Here is a 23,578-nt window from a genome sequence, read left to right as displayed (position 1 = left end):
TGTTATTTTTGCAAAACATTAATCTTTCCCTCTGTCTATTGTAGCAATCTGTTGATTTATTTCTTTTTTAGAATCATCCAGAAGGCTCTGTAAAACCAGTGTATTGGACCTTTATGACTCATACCTAGACAAATTATCCCCAACATAAATAAACCATTCCTTATGCTATGCAAACAGCAGTTGTAGCGTCAAATAACCCCAAATGATATAATCTCTTTAATCTGTGGCAAAACATAACACACACACACACACACACACACACACACACACAAGATATGTAATGAATTTGTACTAACACAGACAAAGTATGAGTGTACCACTGTTTACATTTGTTATTCAATATCCACTCCAAATTGCTTTAATTTCTCCTGTTCAGTGAAGTTCCAATGTATCTTACTTTGTTACCTTCTTCCAGGATTGTAGAGGCAATTGTCACAGTGTTTTTGATTCTTTTAATTTTCCATTTCCACTGTCATTTGTCATAGAGTCGTGTGATGAATTAAATCTTAATTTGCAATCTAAATCAAAAATGTTTAACACATACTAAGAAAATGTAGTCATAGAAATAATAAAATGAAATAAGACCACTTTAAGAACATTTTGAAATTTCAATGTTTTTGAAAAGTGCACCACAGAATACCAATCCCAGTGTTATGTTCATAGATGAGCTAGCAGGCCAAAGCAAGAAATTATTGAGATTTAATATGAATTTCGTAAAAAAAAAAAAAAAATTGCCTCTTTGACTATTAAAAAGAGGAAAGAAAATATTTTTTGATATTTCCATGTCTCCATTTCCTCTTTCATTTCCAAAGGACTACTGCATATGAATAAATGAAACAAAAATGTTCATGAGATCACTTACATTTTATGTGAACTATAAAAAAAAATTACTTAATGGCGAATGGAAAAATTTTTGTTGTATTTTATAGCTATTATTTCTATTATGGTAATCATTTATTAACTTGATTTTACATAGTCTCCTCTTCAAAAATTGTTTATCAATTGGGACAGTCATGTCAGTTTATATTCTGAAATTACCTCTTCGAGTCAAGTTTTGTTGTCAGAGTATATGTTTACAGTCACATTGTTTTGCTCTGCTTTTCTTGGTTTACTATTCTAATGTGTTTTAGTAACAGTTGTATCTTATCATGAAATATATGTTTTTTGTTGTAGTGTAAAGATCTCTACTATTGCATAAAAGAAGCAATGGAGCGGGCAGCAGCAAGAGGTAGTGGTGCTCTGGCCGGAGTAGAACTTGGAGGGGAGTTCCCAGTACAAGATATGCGAACTGGTGAAGGTGGCTTACTGCAAGTGTGTCTTGAGGGAGTTGGTCTGCTTTTTGCCAACAGCAAGGTATGTGCATAAAACAGAACATCAGTATTTTGTCATTTAAACTATGTGTACAAATGAATGTATTGAAGAGTTGAAGGGGAAAACACAGACAAAAGATTTGTTATTGTGAATTCCATTTACAATGGTGACTGATAGTTGCTTTCCCAAGAAAAACTGAGTTCTGCAGATGTTGTAGACAAAAATGTAAAACTTTTAATCCATTGACTTTCTGCAATTTTTCCCCATAGTCAACCCTATATTTACTGTTTAAATTTTTAAATTTTTTGTTTTGTCTTACACATCTGTCCCAAAATTATATCATTTTTTATAGACATTCTTTATAAATCTGTCCTTACTATTTATGAAGTGATATGGATTGAATGTAATACTGTTTTATAAGTTTTTATTGGTGTGGTGTTCTTGGAAAAATACAGGCATGTGCAATGCGACGGGAATTTCTCACACTCATACTATGTATTACTTTTTGTCTTCCTTCCTTGACACATTACACAATTTCTGGAGGGTGTTTTCTTGATGGATTGATTGCTTATCACTCACAATATATCAAAAGATATCAAATTTGTTATAAACCACTAAATAGATTGATTTCTCAGCTTTCCAATGGTATATAACTTGTCATGATCGTGATGTCAGCTGATAGTGGGTGTACTGTTACATCATCAAATAATGTGTGTGTAGTGTGTGCATTGCTCAGTATTAAGAAATCAGTGCATAATGTAGCACTAGCTTTTTACATTATTGAATAACTTCTCTGCAGTGCTGTTTAATAAAAGCAGTATTGTACACTAGGGATGAACAAAATGTGGTTGCACTGTTTTAAACAGACTGGAGGCAGCATTCTCTGTCTGGCCACCCTGTTTTAGACTTTCTGTGATTTCATAAAATTATTGCAGGTAAATACCAGAATTGTTCCAACTATAAGGCCACATCCAACTACCTGTATATATCTTATTAAATTGTGAGATCAAATGTCCAATATCCTTGTAAAAGTTTCCATACTTTAGTAAAATTAGTGCTATTAGCTACATCTGTAATACCATTACAGTTACAGTCTTTTACCACATATTTGAAAACTCATTTCTTGATATATGAAGGAGTGGAGAAAAGCTTAATGAGCTTCCATTTTCATGTCTATATTATATTTTTGCTCGCAATGAATATTTCTGTATTGCCAGTAGTTCATCAGTATTCTGTAACCTTAGTAAAGTTTGCAGTCAGTGTATGACCCAAAAATGTGTTTATCTGTTATTGTGTAACATAATGTCCCTCCATGATACAATCATTACAATTCGGTTGGCACAAAACATGCCAGAAATTCTTTGGATCACCGTGTGATGCCACTCAACCCTCTTTTATAAGTTGCTGGCCCTTTACAGGAAATGCCTGACATGACTGTATTATTGTCATCAGAAAATGGACAAAAGCCACTGAAGATGCTTCATAAATTAAAAAAAAAAAAACAAAATACGTATGGCAGAAAACAAACTGACTTTAATTTAATTACAGACTGAACATACATCTGTGAATCTACATCTGGTGTCTAGATACCATTTATCTCACAAAATTTTGTAAATAATTTTTGATGACACTGTACCATGAACATCACCAAACTCATAGACAGTTCATGATGTGTTTGTAGCAAGTAATAGTCTGTTATTCAATGACAGTAACATCCTGAGAAACAAGTTTTCACTTGTAGGAATGGTCCTTTCTCTACAATAATCTTAAAAGTGATGATGTTTATGATAACCAGACACACAATATAATTCAGTATTTTTATTAGACCCCAGACTTCATACTTATTGTGAAGGAAAGGAAGTGTAGAAAAGAAGGAAGATGGAAAGATAGGTGGAAAGAAAGAGGCAAGAAATGGTTAGAGCAGAAAAAGGTTGCTAAACTGCTAGGTACCAGCAGATTGATTTAAAAATGATTGTTTCAAATGTCAGTGTTTAAGACATGCATTTGAACTTCTTATTGGACTATATACATAGTACTACTGATAAACAAATAAAAGTAAAAATGATGCCCATATTCTAGCTTTTGGAACTATTAGTTATTTCCTCAAACTCACTATAGGTGGATTCCTCTCACACTGGGGCCTGAGTGACCTGCCTTTCTCTTTTAACCTTCCCTGCTTGAGGAAGGAACTGATAGTTCCAAAACCTAGGATAATATTATCATTTTTACTTTGATTTGCGTCTGCTAACAATGCCAAATTGTCACCTCCTGAAGGTAATGGCCAGAATTTCTGTCTCATAATTCATCATGAAGCCCATACCCACCACAGTATTGCAAGTTTATATGCCAAGTAGCTCTGCAGATGATAAAGAGGTTGAAGAAATGTATGATGAGTTAAAAGAAATTATACAGAGAGTTAAAGGCGATGAAAATTTAATTGTGGTGGGGAGTGGAATGCGACAGTAGTTAAAGGAAGAGGACTTGTAGAATTTTGCACAGAGCATAATTTAACGATCACTAATTCTTGGTTTAAGAATCATAAAAGAAGGCTGTGTATGTGGAAGAGACCTGGAGACACTGAGGGGTTTCTGGTTGATTATATAATGGTAAGACAGAGATTTCAGAGCCATATTTTAAATTGTAAGACATTTCAAGGGCTGAATGTGGACAATCTATTGATTATGAACAGTGGTTTGAAACTGAAGAAACTGCAAAAAGGTAGGAAATTAAGGAGATGGGACTTGGATAAGTTGAAAGAATCACAGGTTGTTGAGTTTCAGAGGGCGCATTAGGCAAAGATTGAAAAGAACTTGGGAAAGGAATACAAAAGATGATGAATGGGTAGCTTTGAGAGATGAAATAGTGAAGACAGCGGAGGATCAGATAGGTGAAAAGACAGGGCCTAATAGAATTCCTTGGATAACTCAAGAGATATTGAATTTAACTGATGAAATGAGAAAATACAAAACTGCAGTAAATGAACCAAATGAAGCGGAATACTAATGTCTAAAAACTGAGACTGATAGGAAGTGCAAAAAGGCTAAGCAGAAATGGCTAGAGTACAAATATAAGGAATTAGAAGCACATATCACTAGGGAAATTACAGATCTTGCCTACAGGAATATTAAAGAGGCCTTTGAAGAAAAGATCTCAGCAAATGAAGCAGATGAAGAGAACTACAAATATCTAAAAAACTGAGATTGATAGGAAGTACAAAAAGACTAAGCAGGAATGGTTAGAGTACAAATGTAAAGATTTAGAAGCTCATATCACTAGGGGAAATATAGATACTGCCTACAGGAATATTAAAGAGGCCTCTGAAGAAAAGAGAAGTAGCTATATGAGTATCAAGAGCTCAGATGAAAACCAGTCTTAAGCAAAAAAGGGAAAGTTGAATGGTAGAAGGAGTATGTAGAGGGCCTATACAAGGGAGAAGACAATATTGTAGAACTGGAAGAGGATGTAGATGAACATGAGATCAGAAATATGATACTGCAGGGAGAATTTGATAGAGCAGTGAAAGATCTAAATTGAAATAAGGCCCTCGGAGTAGACAACACCCTGCCAGAAATACTGATAGTCTTGGGAGAGCCAGCCATGACAAAACTCTTCCATCTGGTGTGCAATATACCTTCCGACTTTAAGAACAACATAATTCCAGTTCCAGAGAAAGCAGGTGCTGACACTTGTGAATATTACTAAACTGTTAGTTTAATGAGTCATGATTGAAAAATACTAACATGAATTCCTTACAGAAGAATGGAACAACTGGTAGAAGCCGACCTTGGGAAGATTAGTTAAGATTCTGGAGAAAAGTAGGAACAGGTGAGGCAATACTGTCCTATGATTTCCCATAGAAGATAGGTTAAGGAAGGTTAAAACATACATTTATAGTATTTGTAGACCTAGAGAAATCTTTTGACAATGTAGACTGGAATACTCTCTTTGAAATTCTGAGTGTAGCAGGGGTAAAATACAGGAAGCAAAAGGCTATTTACAATTTTTACAGAAACCAGACAGCAGTTATAATAGTTCAGGGGCAGTTGAGGCAAGAAAGAAGCTTGAAATACTTACATCCACTGCGCAATATATATTCTCATTGATGTGCTTCATAAGAAAAGAAAAATCCATCTTTAAACTGAATAGTGCATATCACAGTCACAATACTAGAAGGAAACATGATATCCACTATGAACAGCCAAATCTAAGTATGGTGCAGAAAGGAGTCCATTTCAGTGGCTGTAAGATTTTTAATGCCCTCCCTTCAAGAATTAAGTGCTTGGTAGATGATGATCTCCTGTTTAAAAAAACCTTAAGGCAGTTCCTATTGCAAGGATCATTTTATACATTAGAAGAGTTCCTGAACTACAGTGTTTAACATCTCTTGTATTGTAAATTGCAAACATATGCCCAAATTTGTATTTGTAATACCGAATATTTTTATTGTAAACATATATTTTGCAATATTTATTTCTCTGTAACACTTATTATTTTGTAATCTTTATCTCTCCCTAAAATGTATTTTTGTAGTGGAACCTAAGTTACTGTTTACTGTTTTTTGTTTTGTAATCTTTATCTATTTCTAAAATGTATTTTTTTTGTAGTGGGACCTAAGTTACTGTTTACTGTTTTTGTTTTATTTTATGTATTACCATAAATTCTGGCCAAAAGCCTGTAAAATTGACACGTTCCGTATCCTGTGATACTGTCACAACATGGATCACTGGAACAAGAGATAAATAAATAAAAAAATAAATAAATAAATAAAAAGTAGTTGAGACCATAGAGGGAGACCAAGAGATGAATACAGTAAGCAGAATCAGAAGGATGTATGCTGGAGTAACTGTTCAGGGATGAAGAAGCTTGCACAGGATAGAGTAGCATGGAGAGTTGCATCAAACAAGTCTTAGAAGTGCATTATTGCTAAGGAAGTTACGGACAATGTGGTCCAAGCACCCATCCATGACGTCTTGCAACTACCGTATTTACTTGAGTCTAAGCCGCACTCGAATCTAAGCCACACCTGAAAAATGAGACTCGAAATCAAGGAAAAAAAATTTCCCGAATCTAAGCCGCACCTGAAATTTGAGACTCGAAATTCAAGGGGAGAGAAAAGTTTTAGGCCGCGTCTCCAAATCGAAACAAAGTTGGTTCACTGTAATATGAGACAATTTAGGTCGAATGAATGACGATACAGCTACAGTAGTTTGGTTCGAGTTGTAAGCTTAGCAGTTAAGCTTTACCAGGTAGCCATTGCTATGCGTCAGGCGCTCCGTCTGTATTTATACGGGTACCCTTCCTTTTTCACGTGCTTCGTCTGCATTGAATTGATTGCTTATTTTTCTTTGATCTGATAAGTGCAGTTTTCTTTGTTATAGGTGTTTACGTCACTTTACGCTGAAAATGCATTACTGTACTGTGTCATGCATTGTTTGTCGTACTCTGATACTGCGTGTTTATGGCCTGTCGCCGCTCGCGGCATGGCTTGCTTTTGTGCACGCCACCGCTGCTTACAATAATAAAAAAAAAGAAAAAAAAAAAAGAGAGAGAGGAATCGTCTCATTAGCGAAACAATGGCAAGAGACAGCTACTTGTTCTTACTTACACTGCTGCTTTCTTTGATAATGATCAACAAGAACCAAATAATAGACTGCGTATGATAGAAGATGTTCTGAACGAGAGTTTAGCGAAAATTTTTCTCCGTTTGAAAATCTTTGCAGGCGCCTCTTTAGTACATTACATTCTGCACAGAAATTAGAGTCATCTTAGATTTAAAAATCTAGTCAATTGCCTCGCTTCATTTCTGACTGTATCACTATTTAGCATAAGAATAATATGAATATAAACATGACATGATATGTATATTCTTCCGCGTTTGCTGTTGTCTCACTCTAGTTTTGTGGTTTATTACGCAGACAGGATTTAAATGAGATAGCGTCAAAAATGGTTCAAATGGCTCTGAGCACTATGGGACTCAACATCTGCGGTCATCAGTCCCCTAGAACTTAGAATTACTTAAACCTAACTAACCTAAGGACATCACACACATCCATGCCCGAGGCAGGATTCGAACCTGCGACCATAGCAGTCGCGCGGTTCCGGACTGCGCGACTAGAACCGCTAGACCACCGCGGCTGGCAGATAACAGCAAACACGAAACAATACATGGCAAAATGTTTATATTCGTATTATTCTTATGGTGACGAGAATACTGCATGTGATTCACAATTTATAAAAGTTCCTATTAGCAACCATCTCTTCTCACAGATAGGAAAAAATTTAGAACGTAGAGTTGGCCATATTGACAAACATCCTAAACATTCTTGCCAGTCGGGTTTTCATAGTACATTGAAATGCTGCTACATTCGAAGATGAACAATACGGAATTTGTGTTTACTTTGTTGGATAATGTATGAAAATGCAGTGGTCGAAACTCGGCGCGGAGTTACACCTTTTTTTTTAATTTATTTACGCACGCAGAGGTTTTGGCGCCAGTATTTATCTTTGTGCCTACAAAGCATGCCTGTGTAGCACTACATATATTCGACGGCAGAACTAAGTTGTGGCAGCACCCACCGACATTTTTAAGAACTTCCGCTAGCTTTGCACTTGATTCTAAGCCGCAGGCAGTTTTTTGGATTACAAAAACCTGAAAAAAAGTGCGGCTTAGATTCGAGTAAATACGGTATATTTTTCTTACAAATTTTATCCCCCGTCATATTCCAGCTTTGTATGAAGAAGAGCATGTAAAGAATTTGGAAATTAAGGGAAATGCACTGACTTATTAAAATTTTATGTTAGACTGTGAGTTATTCTTATCTTATGCTGTCGGGAAAGGAATGAGCCCTGGAAGAAAAAGATGCAGAGTCAACTCATGGTGTACCATACAGCTTTAATTTGTCTGTAAGTAGATGTCTGAGACTTGAAACAATCTCTGTAATTATATAGTTTAATTTGATCAAAGCACCTATGCCTGGGTTTCAGGCAGGATCCCACATTTCGTTCAATGCCAAGATACTATTCCAATACAGTTGGAGAACCTCTGCAATGCTGTTTACAAGTTTATGAAGAATACCAAGTGAGCTGAGGCATGAATGGGAATTTGGATTGAGGAAGGAGGCATGCTGGGATAGTCCATGCAGTTTTGCAAAGGCACTTGCCAGGATGCCATAGTGGTTAGCGCATCTGCAGGAGACCCAGTTAAAAAAAAAAAAAAAAAAAAAAAAAAAAAAAAAAAAAAAAAAAAAAAAAAAAAAAAAAAAGGCTCTAAGCACTATGGGACTTAACATCTTAGGTCATCAGTCCATTAGACTTAGAATTACTTAAACCTAACTAACCTAAGGACATCACACACATCCATGCCTGAGGCAGGATTCGAACCTGTGACCATAGCAGCAGTACGGTTCCAGACTGAAGCTCCTAGAACTGCTCGGGCACAGCAGCTGGCAGACCCAGTTACTAGTCTGGGTGTTGGTATAAATTTTCATTCACTGCTTCAATATTTATATATACATCATAAATGTTTAAGACTTTGAAAGGTCTCTAGAACCATATAGTATCATTTTTCTCATTTGTAGCTCTTTCTTTTCCTTTTTACCCTTTTCTTCATCGTGCATTTTTCTCCATGTTTTCTTGAAATTTTTTTGATTTCTGTGGCTTTTTTCATTTCTCATGTTGCATTCGTTTTGTAACCTGTATCATATTTTTGTTTATATTTATATATTAACACTAGACTGGTGAAGTTTCTGACCTTCCTGAAATGGCAGAAAGGAATCGTTTTACCTCACATACAATAATTTCATATGTAACTTAAAGTAGTCCTTTATTTTAATGTATGCTAATCCCTACATTTTTGTATTATAAAAATAATTTTGCAACATGATGATTACTATATTAATGACTTATTTCAACAACAAAATATCTTACATGTTTGTTGTTGTTAATGCTAACAATTTTCCTAGACTGTAAACTTTCCTTTATTAACTATTCATAGAATGTCCTAACACGTTTGATATATATGGTCCATATTATACTCACATGTGTTCCATACATGGCTTTATTCTACTTTCTACTCAAGTCATGGGAAACTGCTAAAAGCACTTAACCCAGGTTTTTTGCGCATATTTTCTGCACTTGACCTTGAGGCACTTTACACAGTTGTCACTGGTATTGTTGCCCTTGCAGAGGCTGGTCTGGAACTTCTTCTGCTTTCTAGATAATTTTTGACATGTCTCCTTTTCCTTTGTCTCTTCTTCTTCTTCCTCTTTTATTCCCTTTAGTTCATTTGCCGGCTCTAGTACGAACTTCTTCTTTACTATTTTCTTGTTTGCTACTATTTTGTAGATGACCCACGCATTTATTGTCACCATGTCCAAGATGATGTAAAGACATGCAATCTCCTTACATGCAGTCTTTGTAATACATTTTCAGGTAATTAAATCAACCTGCTTTGCTGCATTGTACAATGTTATGTTTACTTATTGATACTTTAGCATGCAGCATACTAAGAAGAATGACATTTTTATTCTTCTTTCCTTCATCGTAGTATCATAGTGCAGTCTGTGTTGCCAGTCATGCACAGGATGGTGGTGGAGGATATTATATATTTGACGTCCTTACCTCATCAGGAATTTTGTGACGTACTGTATTTTGCTCACTGTACCAACTTATGGAGTTTTCTTTTCTTCAAGCTTCTTAGCCAGGTGAAGAGATAGGAAGAAGTTGTCTGTTGTCACATTTCTTCCTTGATTCAGAAATATCCCCATGAGACATGACATAATCTCCTATTGGTTTCTTCTCTCTGTGCATTCCTCTTTTCTGAGTTATGGGAAAGCATTATGTACATACTTTGTTGTCACATTGGCAGCAGTCCAGAATTTGAGACCATATTTTTCTGGTTTATTGGTGAAGATTTGAGTGAACCTGCATCTTTTTTTGCTTGGTAATAGTTGCTCATCCACAGTTATATTTTCTCCAGGATGGTAAGAATGAATACTGTTTTCAGTAAACCTTCCCCACATTTCAGATGCAAGAGTTGAATTTGTTGGGTGGAGGCAGACAGCTCGGTTTGATTTTTCATCAAAACAGAGAAATCCCAGATGTTCCTGAAATCTGTTTTTGAAATAATGTCCTTGATGAAAGTAAGCCCCCAAGGATGAGACCAGAGATTACCCACAGACATACCTCTTGTACGTATGACACCCTGAGCATGCATGATGGCTATCAATTTTTCTAGTTTCTCAAGTGACATGGTCCAATCATTGTTTTTTAGTAAGTTTCAAACATTCGATTCTTTGTTTTCTTTATGAGACCCAACATTGCTTCATCAAAAATAAGACAGAAAGAACTGATTAAAGAGTCGTCTACACATTGAAAAGTGTAAGGAGTGGTATCACCTCTGTCCTTTAGAAAGTTTGCAGCTGACGTTCATCCAGAATATGAAAAATTGTTGATCTCCCATTCAGTTCTACCATTAGTGACCATTTTTCTAGAGGCACTCACTTGGGCCTACTGTGGTGGATGAGATGAGGATTGGCATAGATCAGTGTCCTCCACTAATCCCTCTTCATTCACAATGTCTTCATCTTCATCTTCACTTGTCTGTAGCACAAAATCATTTTCATCATCACTGAAGTCGATTTCCAATTCAGTATCAAAATTCTCTAAGAGACATAACAGTTCTTCATCAGAAAGTCCACGTTGACAATGTCGTTGTTGTTGTGGTCTTCAGTCCAGAGACTGGTTTGATGCTACATGTTCTAAAACATCTTTCAAAGACAAATAATATTCAAGTTCTAGTGTGAGACTGATTTGTAATATAATATGGGTTGAAACCCTCAAGTTGGCAGGTTTCCTTAACAGAGAACAATAGTCAGGAAAGCTACAGCTTGTTGCCAACAAGGAGATCACTTGATTCACAGACATCCTGGTGAGAAAGGGGCCAGAAATTGTCATCATGTTACGGAACATCTTGAGGAGGAATGTTTACGTCTGACATCAGGTTGTACCAGCCTAAGACTGCACACCTATTATGGATTAGCATATTTCATGCAGAGGTAACAATTTTTCGTGAAAGTTCATTATAGATATAGCTGTCTTTAAAAACAGTGTTAATTTGTATAAAAAACTGTGAAATTAAATTAAAGCTGTTGTGATACAATGAAATTAGCAAAAGGAAGGTTGCTACTAGAGTCACTATCATCAGATTGTGATTGTCATTAAAGCAGTGACTCAGAATGCTTTTCCACTCTTGCAAACACTGCAAACCTATAATGCAGGTGGCGATGACCCAACACGCAGACAATGAAACTGCACTAACACTATGTTACACGATCAATAACTTTGCATACAGACTGCATATTCTGCTTTTTTCCAAGGATGATTTTGAGCAGGAATATGATGCACTTCTGCAGAAATCTGGTTGAAAATCAGTGTTAAAGGTCTTGAAAATGCCAAAGAAAACTTAAAATTCAGGAAATGGTGTAAGATGGTATTAGTAATGACATGAAAGAATTTTATTGAGAGGATAAGACTTGCATTGTGACTGACAAAAATGAATGTAAAAGTGGGAAAATGTAAAATGCGGGAACATAAGAAAGGGATTTTACTGTAGCTACTTCCTCATTTGTTGCCTCAGCTCTGACTCCATTCTTGCATACCTTCATCAGCATTTTAGCACTCTGCTATGAGACTACATTATTGTTATGGGCTGCAGTAAATAGTGTAAATAAATATTAATTATTCCCCCAGGGAGAAAAAGTGACCGAGTGGTGGCAAGCTTGTGGATGTACTCAGCACCCAGTCCATGGAGTGGAATATGAACATATAGTTCAGAAGCTTACACATGGTGGAAATATTGTATATTTAATGGTAACAAACAGACCTAATCTCTTTGACAGTATTCACGATGAAACTAGTATCAGTGCCCATGAGACATTTGTAGCGACAATGATTAACAAAGTGGAAATGGCAGCTAAAACAATTATAAAATTTTACGTGTTCAATAAACTAAATAAATATGGAATAGTGTCATGTCTCAAGGAGAAACTTGAAACATTTACCTAGCGGGGCAGTTTATGAGCGACCCTATATGATATACAGTTTCTGTTGGCAAACATCTTAAGAAATAGTGACCAGTGCACAATAAAAGTAAAACAAAATATAGGAATATTGATAGTGAAATGCTGAATGAAATGTATTTGGCTTTCAGAGGGGCAATTTGTGAACTTCCATTGACTTCCTTGCCAGAATCTTCTGACAAAACCCAAACCAATTCAGCTCATATGTAAATGATGTGAGTGACACCAAAGTTAATGTTCATACACACATGGATGACACAGGAATTAAAATTGGGAGGTAAAAATACTGAACTCCACCTTCAAATGTTCCTTTACAGAGAAAGATCTGAGAGTATTGCCCCAATTTAATTCTTGCACTGCTGGAATGCTGCATGGAATACTTATGAGTGGAATACAACCACTTACAATAAGCAAGGCTCCAGGGCTCTATGGAACCTCTGTACTGGCACAAGCTGAGCCAAATGGACATGAGAGCAGTGGTAGCAGCAGCATTTGTCTATACACAGTAATTTAGCTTTGTTTCTGTTTCTTTTGTGTGCTTCTCCAAACAAGTGAACTATACCTGTGTATTTTACTGTGTAGACTAGCGGTTAGCAAATTACTATTAACTTTTTGTTTTTGCATAAGTCTTGGTGCATATCCTTGTGTAAGGCAGCTTTCTATTGTAATTGTTCCACTGCCAGAAGCTCCATGTCACACCACTAGGTTTAAATCTCATACTGGTACACAGTGTATTGTTTAGATCAGTGCATTCTAGTTTACATACTTATCTCATACAGTAGCTTTTTGGTAAGCAGAATTTTTAGTAACAGGTAACTGTACATACATCTAATTCAGTAGAGAAATTTATTCTGTTTAAGAGCTTGCCATCTCAGGGTATAGCGAGAAATCTGCAGAGCAGTTTTTAGTGCTTTTTCATTCTCGTCGTTCTGTTCTGCATACATTTCAAACTAGTAGCCATTCGAGATCTTATATCTATTTTTTACCCACTATGATATGTCTAGGGACTTTGCTTGTGTCAGGGGACACAAAGAGAATTAGCTGCTGTCCTTAAACAGCTGGAAGCTGTATTCGCTACCGTCAGCATGCTCCAGGCTAATGCTCAAAGTTGCGGTGACATTGGGACATGGGTGAAGAGAAGTGTGACACCTTTGGTGCCATTGAAATCCCCTGGTGACCCAGGTGTCACTGCATCAGCTGATACACATCGTCTGACTGGTCTGTCCTCACTTGAGAGTGAATGGCAGGCAGTGGTGGGTTCACATGCCACAGGACGGAAGGTGAGAGAGGGAGTGGGTCCTGCGGCTCGCTCCCTATGACTTAGCAACAGGTATGAGGTGCTACCCCGTGTTCATGACAACTCTGAGCCAGCACAGGATGCTTCTCCTGTTGGGCCAGCAGCTGATTTTCCTGCCCATTGCAGAGGTTGGATGTGCTTGTCATTGGGAGATCCTATGTTAGGTGGGTTATGGAACCCCCATAGAAATAGCAGGCAAGAAGGGAAAGAGTGCCAGTGTACAATTGGTATGTTTGCCAGGGTGGGTCTCATCTGTGATGTGGAGGAGGCCCTGCCCTGTCGAGAACACTGGGTGCAACCAGCTGCATATAGTGGCACATATCGGTACAAATGACACCTGCTACTTGGGTTCTGAGGGCATCATTGGCTCCTTTCCATGTGTAGTTGATTTTGTGAAGACAACTAGCATCACACACAGGGTGCAGGCTAAGCTGTCTATTTGTAACATTGTACCCAGGGTTGATCACAGTCCTCTGGTTTGGAGCAGAGTGGAAGGTCAAAACTAGCAGGTCAGATGACTGTGCGACGGTATCAGATGTGAATCTCTCAACCTCCGCTATGGGGTGCAGAACTGTAGGGTTCCCCTCAATAGATCAGGTGTGCACTACACACAGAAAGCAGCTGCTAGGGTAGTCGAGTCTGTGTGGTAGGCACACGGGGCTTTTTTATGTTAGAGGAACCCTCCCTTGGATCAAAGATGATTTGCCTGATAAATTAGTGATAATGTCATCAGAGTATGTTTGTCCACACAGATCAGAGACAGAAAAGATTAATAGCATTTTAGTAAACTGAGGAACATCCAATGAAGGGTCCCAGAATTAGTATCACATACTGAAAGTTATAATGCACAGGTAGTATTTGGGACAGAAAGTTGGTTGAAACTGGATGTTGATGACAACAAAATCCTAAGTTAAGGCTGAAATATTATCATAAGTATTGGTTAGTTGCCAGTGGTGGTGGCGTGTTTATCACAGTAAAGAATTCAATAAAATATAGCAAGGTTATCACGGATTCTGATTGTGAATTAATCTGCGCGAAGTTAAGTATCAAAGATTTGTCAAAAATGGCAATTGGATGCTTTTATAGACCACCTGGGTCAGGAGCTCTACTCATAGAGTGCTTCAGACAGAAATTGCGGAATATTGTTAATAACTTTACTGATCATGCCATTGTAATACGGGCTGACTTCAACTTATAGATTGGGAGTATCATGCTATCAAAACTGGTGCCAGAGGCAAGGATTGTTCTGGATATCTTGTCCAAAAATAAGTTTGAGCAGATAGTTAGAGAACCAACTCGTGAGGGTAACATCTTAGACTCCTTCTAACAAACAGACCTGAATTTATCGAATCAGTTAACGCAGAGGAATGTCTCAGTGATCATAAGACTGTGATAGAATCTATGGCAACGGGTCTTACAAAGAATGTTAAGAAAGGTAGGAAGATATATTTGCTTAGCAAGAGTGACAGGATACAAATTTCAGAATATCTGAGCAGTGAGCATCAAATATTTGGTGATGAGGATGAAGATGTGGAGGACAAATGGGAAAAATTCAAAGGCATTGTGCAGTATGCTATAGACAAGTACGTTCCAAGTAAGGTCTTAAGGGATGAGAAAGACCTACCATGTTAGGAAACTGCTACCTAAACAAAGAGAACTTCATCTCAAATTCAAGAGAAGTAAAAATGTAGTTGACAAAGAAAAGCTGAACGAAGTGAAATGAAGGTAAGGAGAACAATGAGAGAAGCTTTCAATGACTTTGAAAGTAAAACTTGGTCAACTGATGTGAGTAAAAACCTTATGAGGTTTTTGAGTATACAAAATCAGTAAGTGGATCAAAATCATCTATTTATCCACTCAGTGACCATACTACACCAAAATGAAAGATAACAGAGAAAAGACCAAAATACTAAATTTGGTCTTCCGAAATTTTTTCACTGTAGAAGATCATAACACGGTCCCTCATTTCAATCATTGTACAGACAGCAAAATGTCAGATACTGAGACAACCAGCCGTGGAATACAAAAACAACTAAAATCACTTAGTAGCAGAAGGGCGTCAGGACCGGATGAGACACCGATAATATTCAACAAATATTATGCGAAGGAACTTGATCCCTTTCTAGCATCAATTTATTGTCAGTCACTTGAGCAATGAAGGGTCCTATTGACTGGAAAAAAGCACAGGACATTCCATTTTTTAACAATGGCAGACACGCACTATTATAGACCTATGTCATTGACAACAGTCTGTCATAGAATTATGGAACATGTCTTGTTGTTGTTGTTGTTGTTGTTGTTGTTGTAGTCTTCAGTCCTGAGACTGGTTTGATGCAGCTCTCCATGCTACTCTATCCTGTGCAAGCTTCTTCATCTCCCTGTACCAACTGCAGCTTACATCCTTCTGAATCTGCTTAGTGTATTCATCTCTTGGTCTCCCTCTACAATTTTTACCTTCCAAGCTGCCCTCCAATACTAAATTGGTGATCCCTTGATGCCTCAGAACATGTCCTACCAACCTATCCCTTCTTCTAGTCAAATTGCACCACAAACTCCTCTTCTCCCCAATTCTATTCAATACCTCCTCATTAGTTATGTGATCTACCCATCTAATCTTCGGCATTCTTCTGTAGCATAATATTTCAAAAGCTTCTATTCTCTTCTTGTCCAAACTATTTATCTTCCATGTTTCACTTCAATACATGGCTACACTCCATACAAATACTTTCAGAAATAACTTCCTGACACTTAAATCTATACTCGATGTTAACAAATTTCTCTTCTTCAGAAATGCTTTCCTTGCCATGCCAGTCTACATTTTATATCCTCTCTACTTCGACCATCATCAGTTATTTTGCTCCCCAAATGGCAAAACACTTTTACTACTTTAAGTGTCTCATTTCCTAATCTAATTCCCTCAGTATCACCCGACTTAATTCGACTACATTCCATTATCCTCGTTTTGCTTTTGTTGATGTTCATCTTATATTCTCCTTTCAAGACACTATCCAATCTGTTTAACTGCTCTTCCAAGTCCTTTGCTGTCTCTGACAGAATTACAATGTCATCGGCGAACCTCAAAGTTTTTTTTTTCTTCTCCATGGATTTTAATACCTACTCTGAATTTTTCTATTGTTTCTTTCACTGCTTGCTCAATATACAGATTGAATAACATCGGGGAGAGGCTACAACCCTGTCTCACTCCCTTCCCAACCACTGCTTCCCTTTCATGTCCCTCGACTCTTATAACTGCCATCTGGTTTCTGTACAAATCGTAAATAGCCTTTCGCTCCCTCTATTTTACCTCTGCCACCTTCAGAATTTGAAAGAGAGTATTCCAGTCTACATTGTCAAAATCTTTCTCTAAGTCTACAAATACTAGAAATGCAGGTTTGCCTTTCCTTAATCTATCTTCTAAGATAAGTCGTAGGGTCAGTATTGCCTCACGTGTTCCAATATTTCTACAGAATCCAAACTGATATTCCCCGAGGTTGGCTTCTATTATAGTTTTTCCATTCGTCTGTAAAGAATTCGTGTCAGTATCTTGCAGCTGTGACTTATTAAACTGATAGTTCAATAATTTTCACATCTGTCAACATCTGCTTTCTTTGGGACAGGAATTATTATTTTGCCTGTCTAATACATCTTGCTCACCAGATGGTAGAGTTATGAAAGGGCTGGCTCTTCTTAGGCTATCAGGAGTTCTAATGGAATGTTGTCTACTCCTGGGTCCATGTTTTGCCTTAGGTCTTTCAGTGCTCTGTCAAATTCTTCATGCAGTATCATATCTCCCATTTCATCTTCATCTATGTCCTCTTCCATCACCATGATACTGCCCTCAAGTACATCACCCTTGTATAGACCCTCTATATACTCCTTCCACCTTTCTGCTTTCCCTTCTTTGCTTTATACTGATTTTCAGTCTGAGCTCTTGATATTCACACAAGTCGTTCTCTTTTCTCCAAAGGTCTCTTTAATTTTCCTGTAGGCAGTATCTATCTTACCCCTAGTGAGATAAGCCTCTACATCCTTACATTTATCCTCTAGCCATCCCTGCTTAGCCATTTTGCACTTCCTGTCGATCTCATTTTTGAGATGTTTGTATTCCTTTTTGCCTGCTTCATTTACTGCATTTTTATATTGTCTCCTTTCATCAATTAAATTCAGTATCTCTTCTGTTACCCAAGGATTTCTACTAGCTCTCATCTTTTTATCTACTTGATTCTCTGCTGCCTTCACTACTTCATCCTTGAAAGCTACCCATTCTTCTTCTACTGTATTTCTTTCCCCCATTCCTGTCAATTGTTCCCTTATGCTCTCCCTGAAACTCTGTACAACCTCTGGTTTAGTCAGTTTATCCAGGTCCCATCTCCTTAAATTCCCACCTTTTTGCAGTTTCTTCAGTTTTAATCTACAGTTCATAACCAGTAGATTGTGGTCAGAGTCAACATCTGCCCCTGGAAATGTCTTACAATTTAAAACCTGGTTCCTAAATCTCTGTCTTACGATTACATAATCTGTCTGATACCTTCTACTATCTCCAGGGTTATTCTATGTATACAACCTTCTTTTATTATTGTTGAACCAAGTGTTAGCTATGATTAAGTTGTGCTCTGTGCAAAATTCTACGAGACGGCTTCCTCTTTATTTTCTTACCCTCAATCCATATTCACGTACTACGTTTTCTTCTCTTCCTTTTCCTACTACCGAATTCCAGTCACCCATGACTATTAAATTTTCGTCTCCCTTCACTATCTGAATAATTTCTTTTATCTCATCATACATTTCATCAGTCGCTTTGTTATCTGCAGAGCTAGTCGCATATATACTTGTACTGCTGTAGTAGGCGTGGGCTTCGTGTCTATCTTGGTGACAATAATGCATTCACTATGCTGTTTGTCGTAGCTTACCCGCACTCCTATTTTTTTTAAACATTATTAAACCTACTCTTGTATTACCCCTATTTGATTTTGTATTTATAACTCTGAACATGTTTTATACTCAAGAATTATGACGTTTTTGGAGAATGAAAATCTCCTCTACAAAATTAACATGGATCCCACAAACAGAGAGCCTGTGGAACTCGTCTCACTCTGTTCCTCCATGAGATCTACAGCACCGTAAACAATGGGACTCAGGTTGATGCTATGTCTCTTGACTTCAGGATGGCATTTGACATCATCCCACACTGTTGTTTAATGAAAAGCATATGAGCTTATCAACTACTGGAACAGATTTGTAACTGGATTCAAGATTTCTTTGCAGATAGAACTCAACACATTGCTCTTAACAAAACAAAATCAACAGATGTAAGGTAATTTCCAGAGTACTCCAAGGAAATGTGGTAGAACTGTTACCATTTACAATACATATAAATGATCTAGTAGAAATGTCAGATGCTCTTTAAGGCTGTTGCACATGTTGTGGTTGTCTATATTCAAGTAGTGCTGCCAGAAGATAGTAAAGACTTGCAGAATGACCTCCAAAGAATTTATGGATGGTGCAGTCATTGCCATTTGATCCAGTTATACATTGCCATTTGACCATGTAATACATTGCACATATGCAGGAAAAGAAATCCACTACTGTACTGCTACACTATTGTTGATCAACCACTGGAAACAGTATCTACTGTAAAATATGTAGGAGTAACTATCAAGAACAACCTTAAGTGGAATGATGACATAAAACAAACAGTGGGAAAACCAGATGCCAGACTCAGATTCATTCGGAAGAATCTTAAGGAAATGTAACCCATCCGTGAAGAAAGTGGTGTATAAAGTGTGTATTCGACCAGTTCCTGAGAATAGTTCATCTATCAGGTAAGACTGACAGAAGAGGTAGAGAAAGTCCGACGAAGAGTGGTGTATTCCGTCATGGGATTGTGTAGCCAGCATTAGTGCATTACGAGGGTGCTCAACAAACTCCATTGCAGACATTACAAGAGAGATGTTGTGCATCACAGAGAGATTTACTACTAAAATTTCAAGAGAGCACTTTCTGGAAGGAATCAGACAGCATATTACTTTCCCCAATGTACACCTCGTGCAATGATCATGAGTAGAAAATTTGTAAAATTATAGCCAATACAAAGGCGTACTGACAATCATTCTTCCCACATGATATTCACCAAATGGGACCAGGTGGAGGGCTCAGTTAGTGGTACAAAAGTACCCATCAACACACACCATTAGGTGGCTTGCAGAGTATGGTGTAGATGTAGATATAGATTCTAACCAGAATTTGCATATGAATTAGTTGTGGTTTTAACCACATTATATTGTAGATCACTTGAACAAAAATCTGTGCCCATTAGTTGGAAAAAAGCACAGGTCACACATGTCTACAGGAATGGTGACAGAAATCATCCATAAAGCTGCCATTCAGTATCTTTGATATACTTCTTTTGCAGAATCTTAGTATATATTCTGAGCTCATCTCTAATAAGGTATCCCAAACAGTATGAACTTTTGTGTACTAACCAACATTGATTCCAAAAACATTGGTTATGTAAAATCCAACTTGCACTTTTATCACATGACAGATTGAAAATGAGGCATCAAGGCAGTCATGTAAATGTGGAATTACTTCAGTACAAGTGTTTGACTGTGTAATACACCCACACTTGCCAACAAAAGTGTGATTATGTTAGATATAAAAAGCTATGCCTTTGCTGTTTTATAGGTTCTTTGCCATTACATATTTAAGCATGTTCTGAATATTATGTGTGTACATTAGTACAATAAAATGTTTCTGTGTGCTGCTTCAAACTACAATTGCTTTACTTAACCACTTTACTGAATATGAAAGCAAAAAACAAGTTATGTTGTCAGTAAATGCAATTTACTAAAATGACTAAGCAGAAAACAGCAGTCCTCTTTGATGCAGGCTTACCAAAAGCATATGGGTCAACGGGGGGGGGGGGGGGGGGGGGGGGCAGCAAAGCAGCCTCTATAGCTGCTTGCCTAATTAGTAGTTTACCTACAAAAATATTTAAAAAGCATGACACAAGAAGAAGCATAAGAAAACCAAATCTACGGCATTGAAGAATAGGCATAAATGGAATAAGAAAAACATTGAATGCATACTGACAGGTTACTGTGAGCAGAGTAAGGCATATCAGCTAGTCCAACCCAATCAGTGAAAATTAATGAAAGCAAGAGATGCGATAATTAAAGAAAATACTGCTCAGAAAAATGTTAATAGAATAGTGTCTAAAAAGTCTCAGGAACCAGTAATCATTTCCAAAATTATGCAAGATTTATTTTATCTGATAAAAGCAGCTCTGATAAAAGCAACTCAGAAGATTTAGATTCATCAGGTGCAAATAAAAATTCTGCATCCTTACAAACAAAGTCAAATGCTTAGAAGATCATCAAGAATTCCAAAGCTTATAACGATGAATGGTAGTATATCCTGTTATTCTTCAGAGACAGAGATTTGAGATCATGATGATTAGAAGAGGCTTTACAAAGTAAAGAACTGCATAATTGGCTTGAGGCAATTAAAGAAGAATTGCAGTCAAATGCTGAAAATCAAAAATGGAAAGAAGCAATTTTACATTCAGATAGAAAATCGATAGACACCAAATATATTTCTAAGACTAAAACGAATCCCCAAGGATACATTTTTAAGTAAAACACACATCTAGTATTAAAGACTGTGCACAAATGAAGTGTGTAAAGTATGAAGTGAATTATGCCTCAATGATTCACTACAATTCATTAACGTATCTGTTTGGTTTAACTTTTAAACATGACCTACATGTAGATCAATTAGAAATTGTAACAGCACTCCTGTAAAGTGATTTGAGAGAGGAAATTTTTGTTAAAATACTGGACACCGATTTTAACACTAGAACTTTTAAGGACAAAACTATCATGAGGCTTAACACTTTGTAGACCAAGCAGGAGCGTACTCAGGCCACAACCTTGTGGTATAAAGACCAAACCCGTGTATAGCTTGAGCCATGAATTTCTTGACGTGCAAGCCATCTGTTGCTCAAAAGTGGACTACTTGCATATAAGAACTATGTATAGACATCTCGCTAACTTCTAGGTCTTGACGCACGAGTCATGTATCACTCGAAAATGGACCATTGCGTATGAGAATGATGTATGGACATCTCATAGCCTTCTACGTCTTGACTGGTGCTGCCTTCTGTTGTCAGTTTCTAGAATTATTTTGGAAGAAACATTACTGAACGCAATGGCTGCTGTCACTAATGGCTGAGACAATATGATCATGTTGATGTAATTTCATTGGTGTACTCAATATGTTTAATAGTTTGCGTAATTCTGCTACAAATACATTTGTTTGTTGAGTGAGCAAGAATTTTTGAAGCTCAAGAGGAAGAAATTGCTCAGTAACTCATCTCGCACTTTCTTCTCCTCCTCCTCCTCCCTCTCCCTCCCTCTCTCTCTCTCTCTCTCTCTCTCTCTCTCTCTCTCTCTCTCAAGCGGGGGGATGATTTTACTTCCTGTCATCACGATTTTAAAATTTGTAATCTATGAGGCATCCAGAAAGTAAGTGGGCTGTGATTTTTTGAGGATTGGCAACTTCGCACAGTAGTGGGGAATCCCCTGGCCATAGTGAGCATTGCAGGAACACAATAGTACATTTTAGTGTTCAGTTGCATGGAAGATGTCAGTAAGAGTGCAGCCACATGCCGTGATCCACTTACTACTCATAGAAGGAATAACACCTATGGAAATTTTTTTGCAGCTCAAAGTGGTTTACAGTGAAGGTGTTATGAAGAGAACAAGTGTGTGTAAGTGGTGTAGGGAGTTTAAGGAAGGTGAAATAAATGTTCATGATGAACAGATGACTGGAAAACCTTGCAATTTGACTGAAGAATTGGTGCATAAAATTGAGGAAACTGTTCATAAAGACTGTCATTTGATAGTGGATGAAATTTGTGCAGTTCCTCCAAAACTTACCAGAATTCTCTTACACAAAACACTTACAGAAACACCGGGATGCCAGAAACTGTGCACAAGATGGGTCCCAAAACAGCTGACAGAGCAGCACGAGAAAAATCGGGTCAGTAGTGCCTGCGAGTTTCTTGAGCGACTTGAATTTGAATGTCAGGATTTTCTGAGCTCTACTTTGAATGTAGATGAAACATGGATCACTCATTACAAGCCTGAGACAAAAAACGAATGTCAGGATTTTCTGAGCTCTACTTTGAATGCAGATGAAACGTGGATCACTCATTACAAGCCTGAGACAAAAAACAGTTATCACAGTGACATCAAACCATCTGCCAAAAAATTTAAAAACCAGTAGTTTGGGCCAAAAAAATCACTGCCTCATTGTCTTGGGATTGAAAAGGCATAATGTTGGTCGAATTTCTGTCTCAGTGGGAGACCATAAAAGAACAAAAAAGAACAACAATATCTTGAGACCCCCCCCCCAAAAAAAAAAAATCAGCATTAAAAACAAATGGAGGGGAAGTCACACAGCCTTAGCCACCAAGGCACTTTCTGCCTCATAGGGTGGGATGTTTTGAACCATGCCTGTATGGCACTGACTTGGCACCTTCAGATTATCATATTTTCACCTTTCTGAAGGCACAAGTGATTGGAATTAAATTTTCAGCTAATGAGCAGCTGCAGAAATAGGTTCTGAAGTGGAGAAAGGAGCTGGCAGGAGAGTTCTTTGAGGAGAACATAAAGAAGCTTGTGCCACATGTGGTATATGCATTGAATGGGATAGTGATTATATAGTCAAAAAGTGTATCAATAGTATCCTGTAATTTTCTTCAAGTACACATTTTCAAAAAAAAAATATTTATAAAAATGTGGTGCACTTACTGTCTGAATATGGCTCATATTAAAGAACTGAAGCGAACATGAAAAATAAATCTTGAAGCTTGGTATTTTATTTAGTA

At 37.3% G+C, this 23,578-nt stretch overlaps 1 protein-coding gene across 1 annotated transcript in view; it reads left to right on the top strand.

The window, feature by feature from the left end:
• Window positions 1-23,578, top strand: part of LOC126251375 (MAP kinase-activating death domain protein) — a 595,744-nt gene that overhangs the window by 482,565 nt on the left and 89,601 nt on the right. Inside the window, exon 32 of the mRNA XM_049951759.1 lies at window positions 1,174-1,353. Within this exon, the coding sequence (XP_049807716.1) occupies window positions 1,174-1,353 (180 nt within the window). The remainder of the gene's footprint in view (window positions 1-1,173; window positions 1,354-23,578) is intronic.

The sequence above is a fragment of the Schistocerca nitens genome, chromosome 4 (assembly GCF_023898315.1).
Source record: "Schistocerca nitens isolate TAMUIC-IGC-003100 chromosome 4, iqSchNite1.1, whole genome shotgun sequence".
Lineage (NCBI taxonomy): Eukaryota > Metazoa > Arthropoda > Insecta > Orthoptera > Acrididae > Schistocerca > Schistocerca nitens.
The sequence above is the reverse complement of the archived record's forward strand: the minus strand, read 5'-3'. Positions and strand labels throughout refer to the sequence as shown.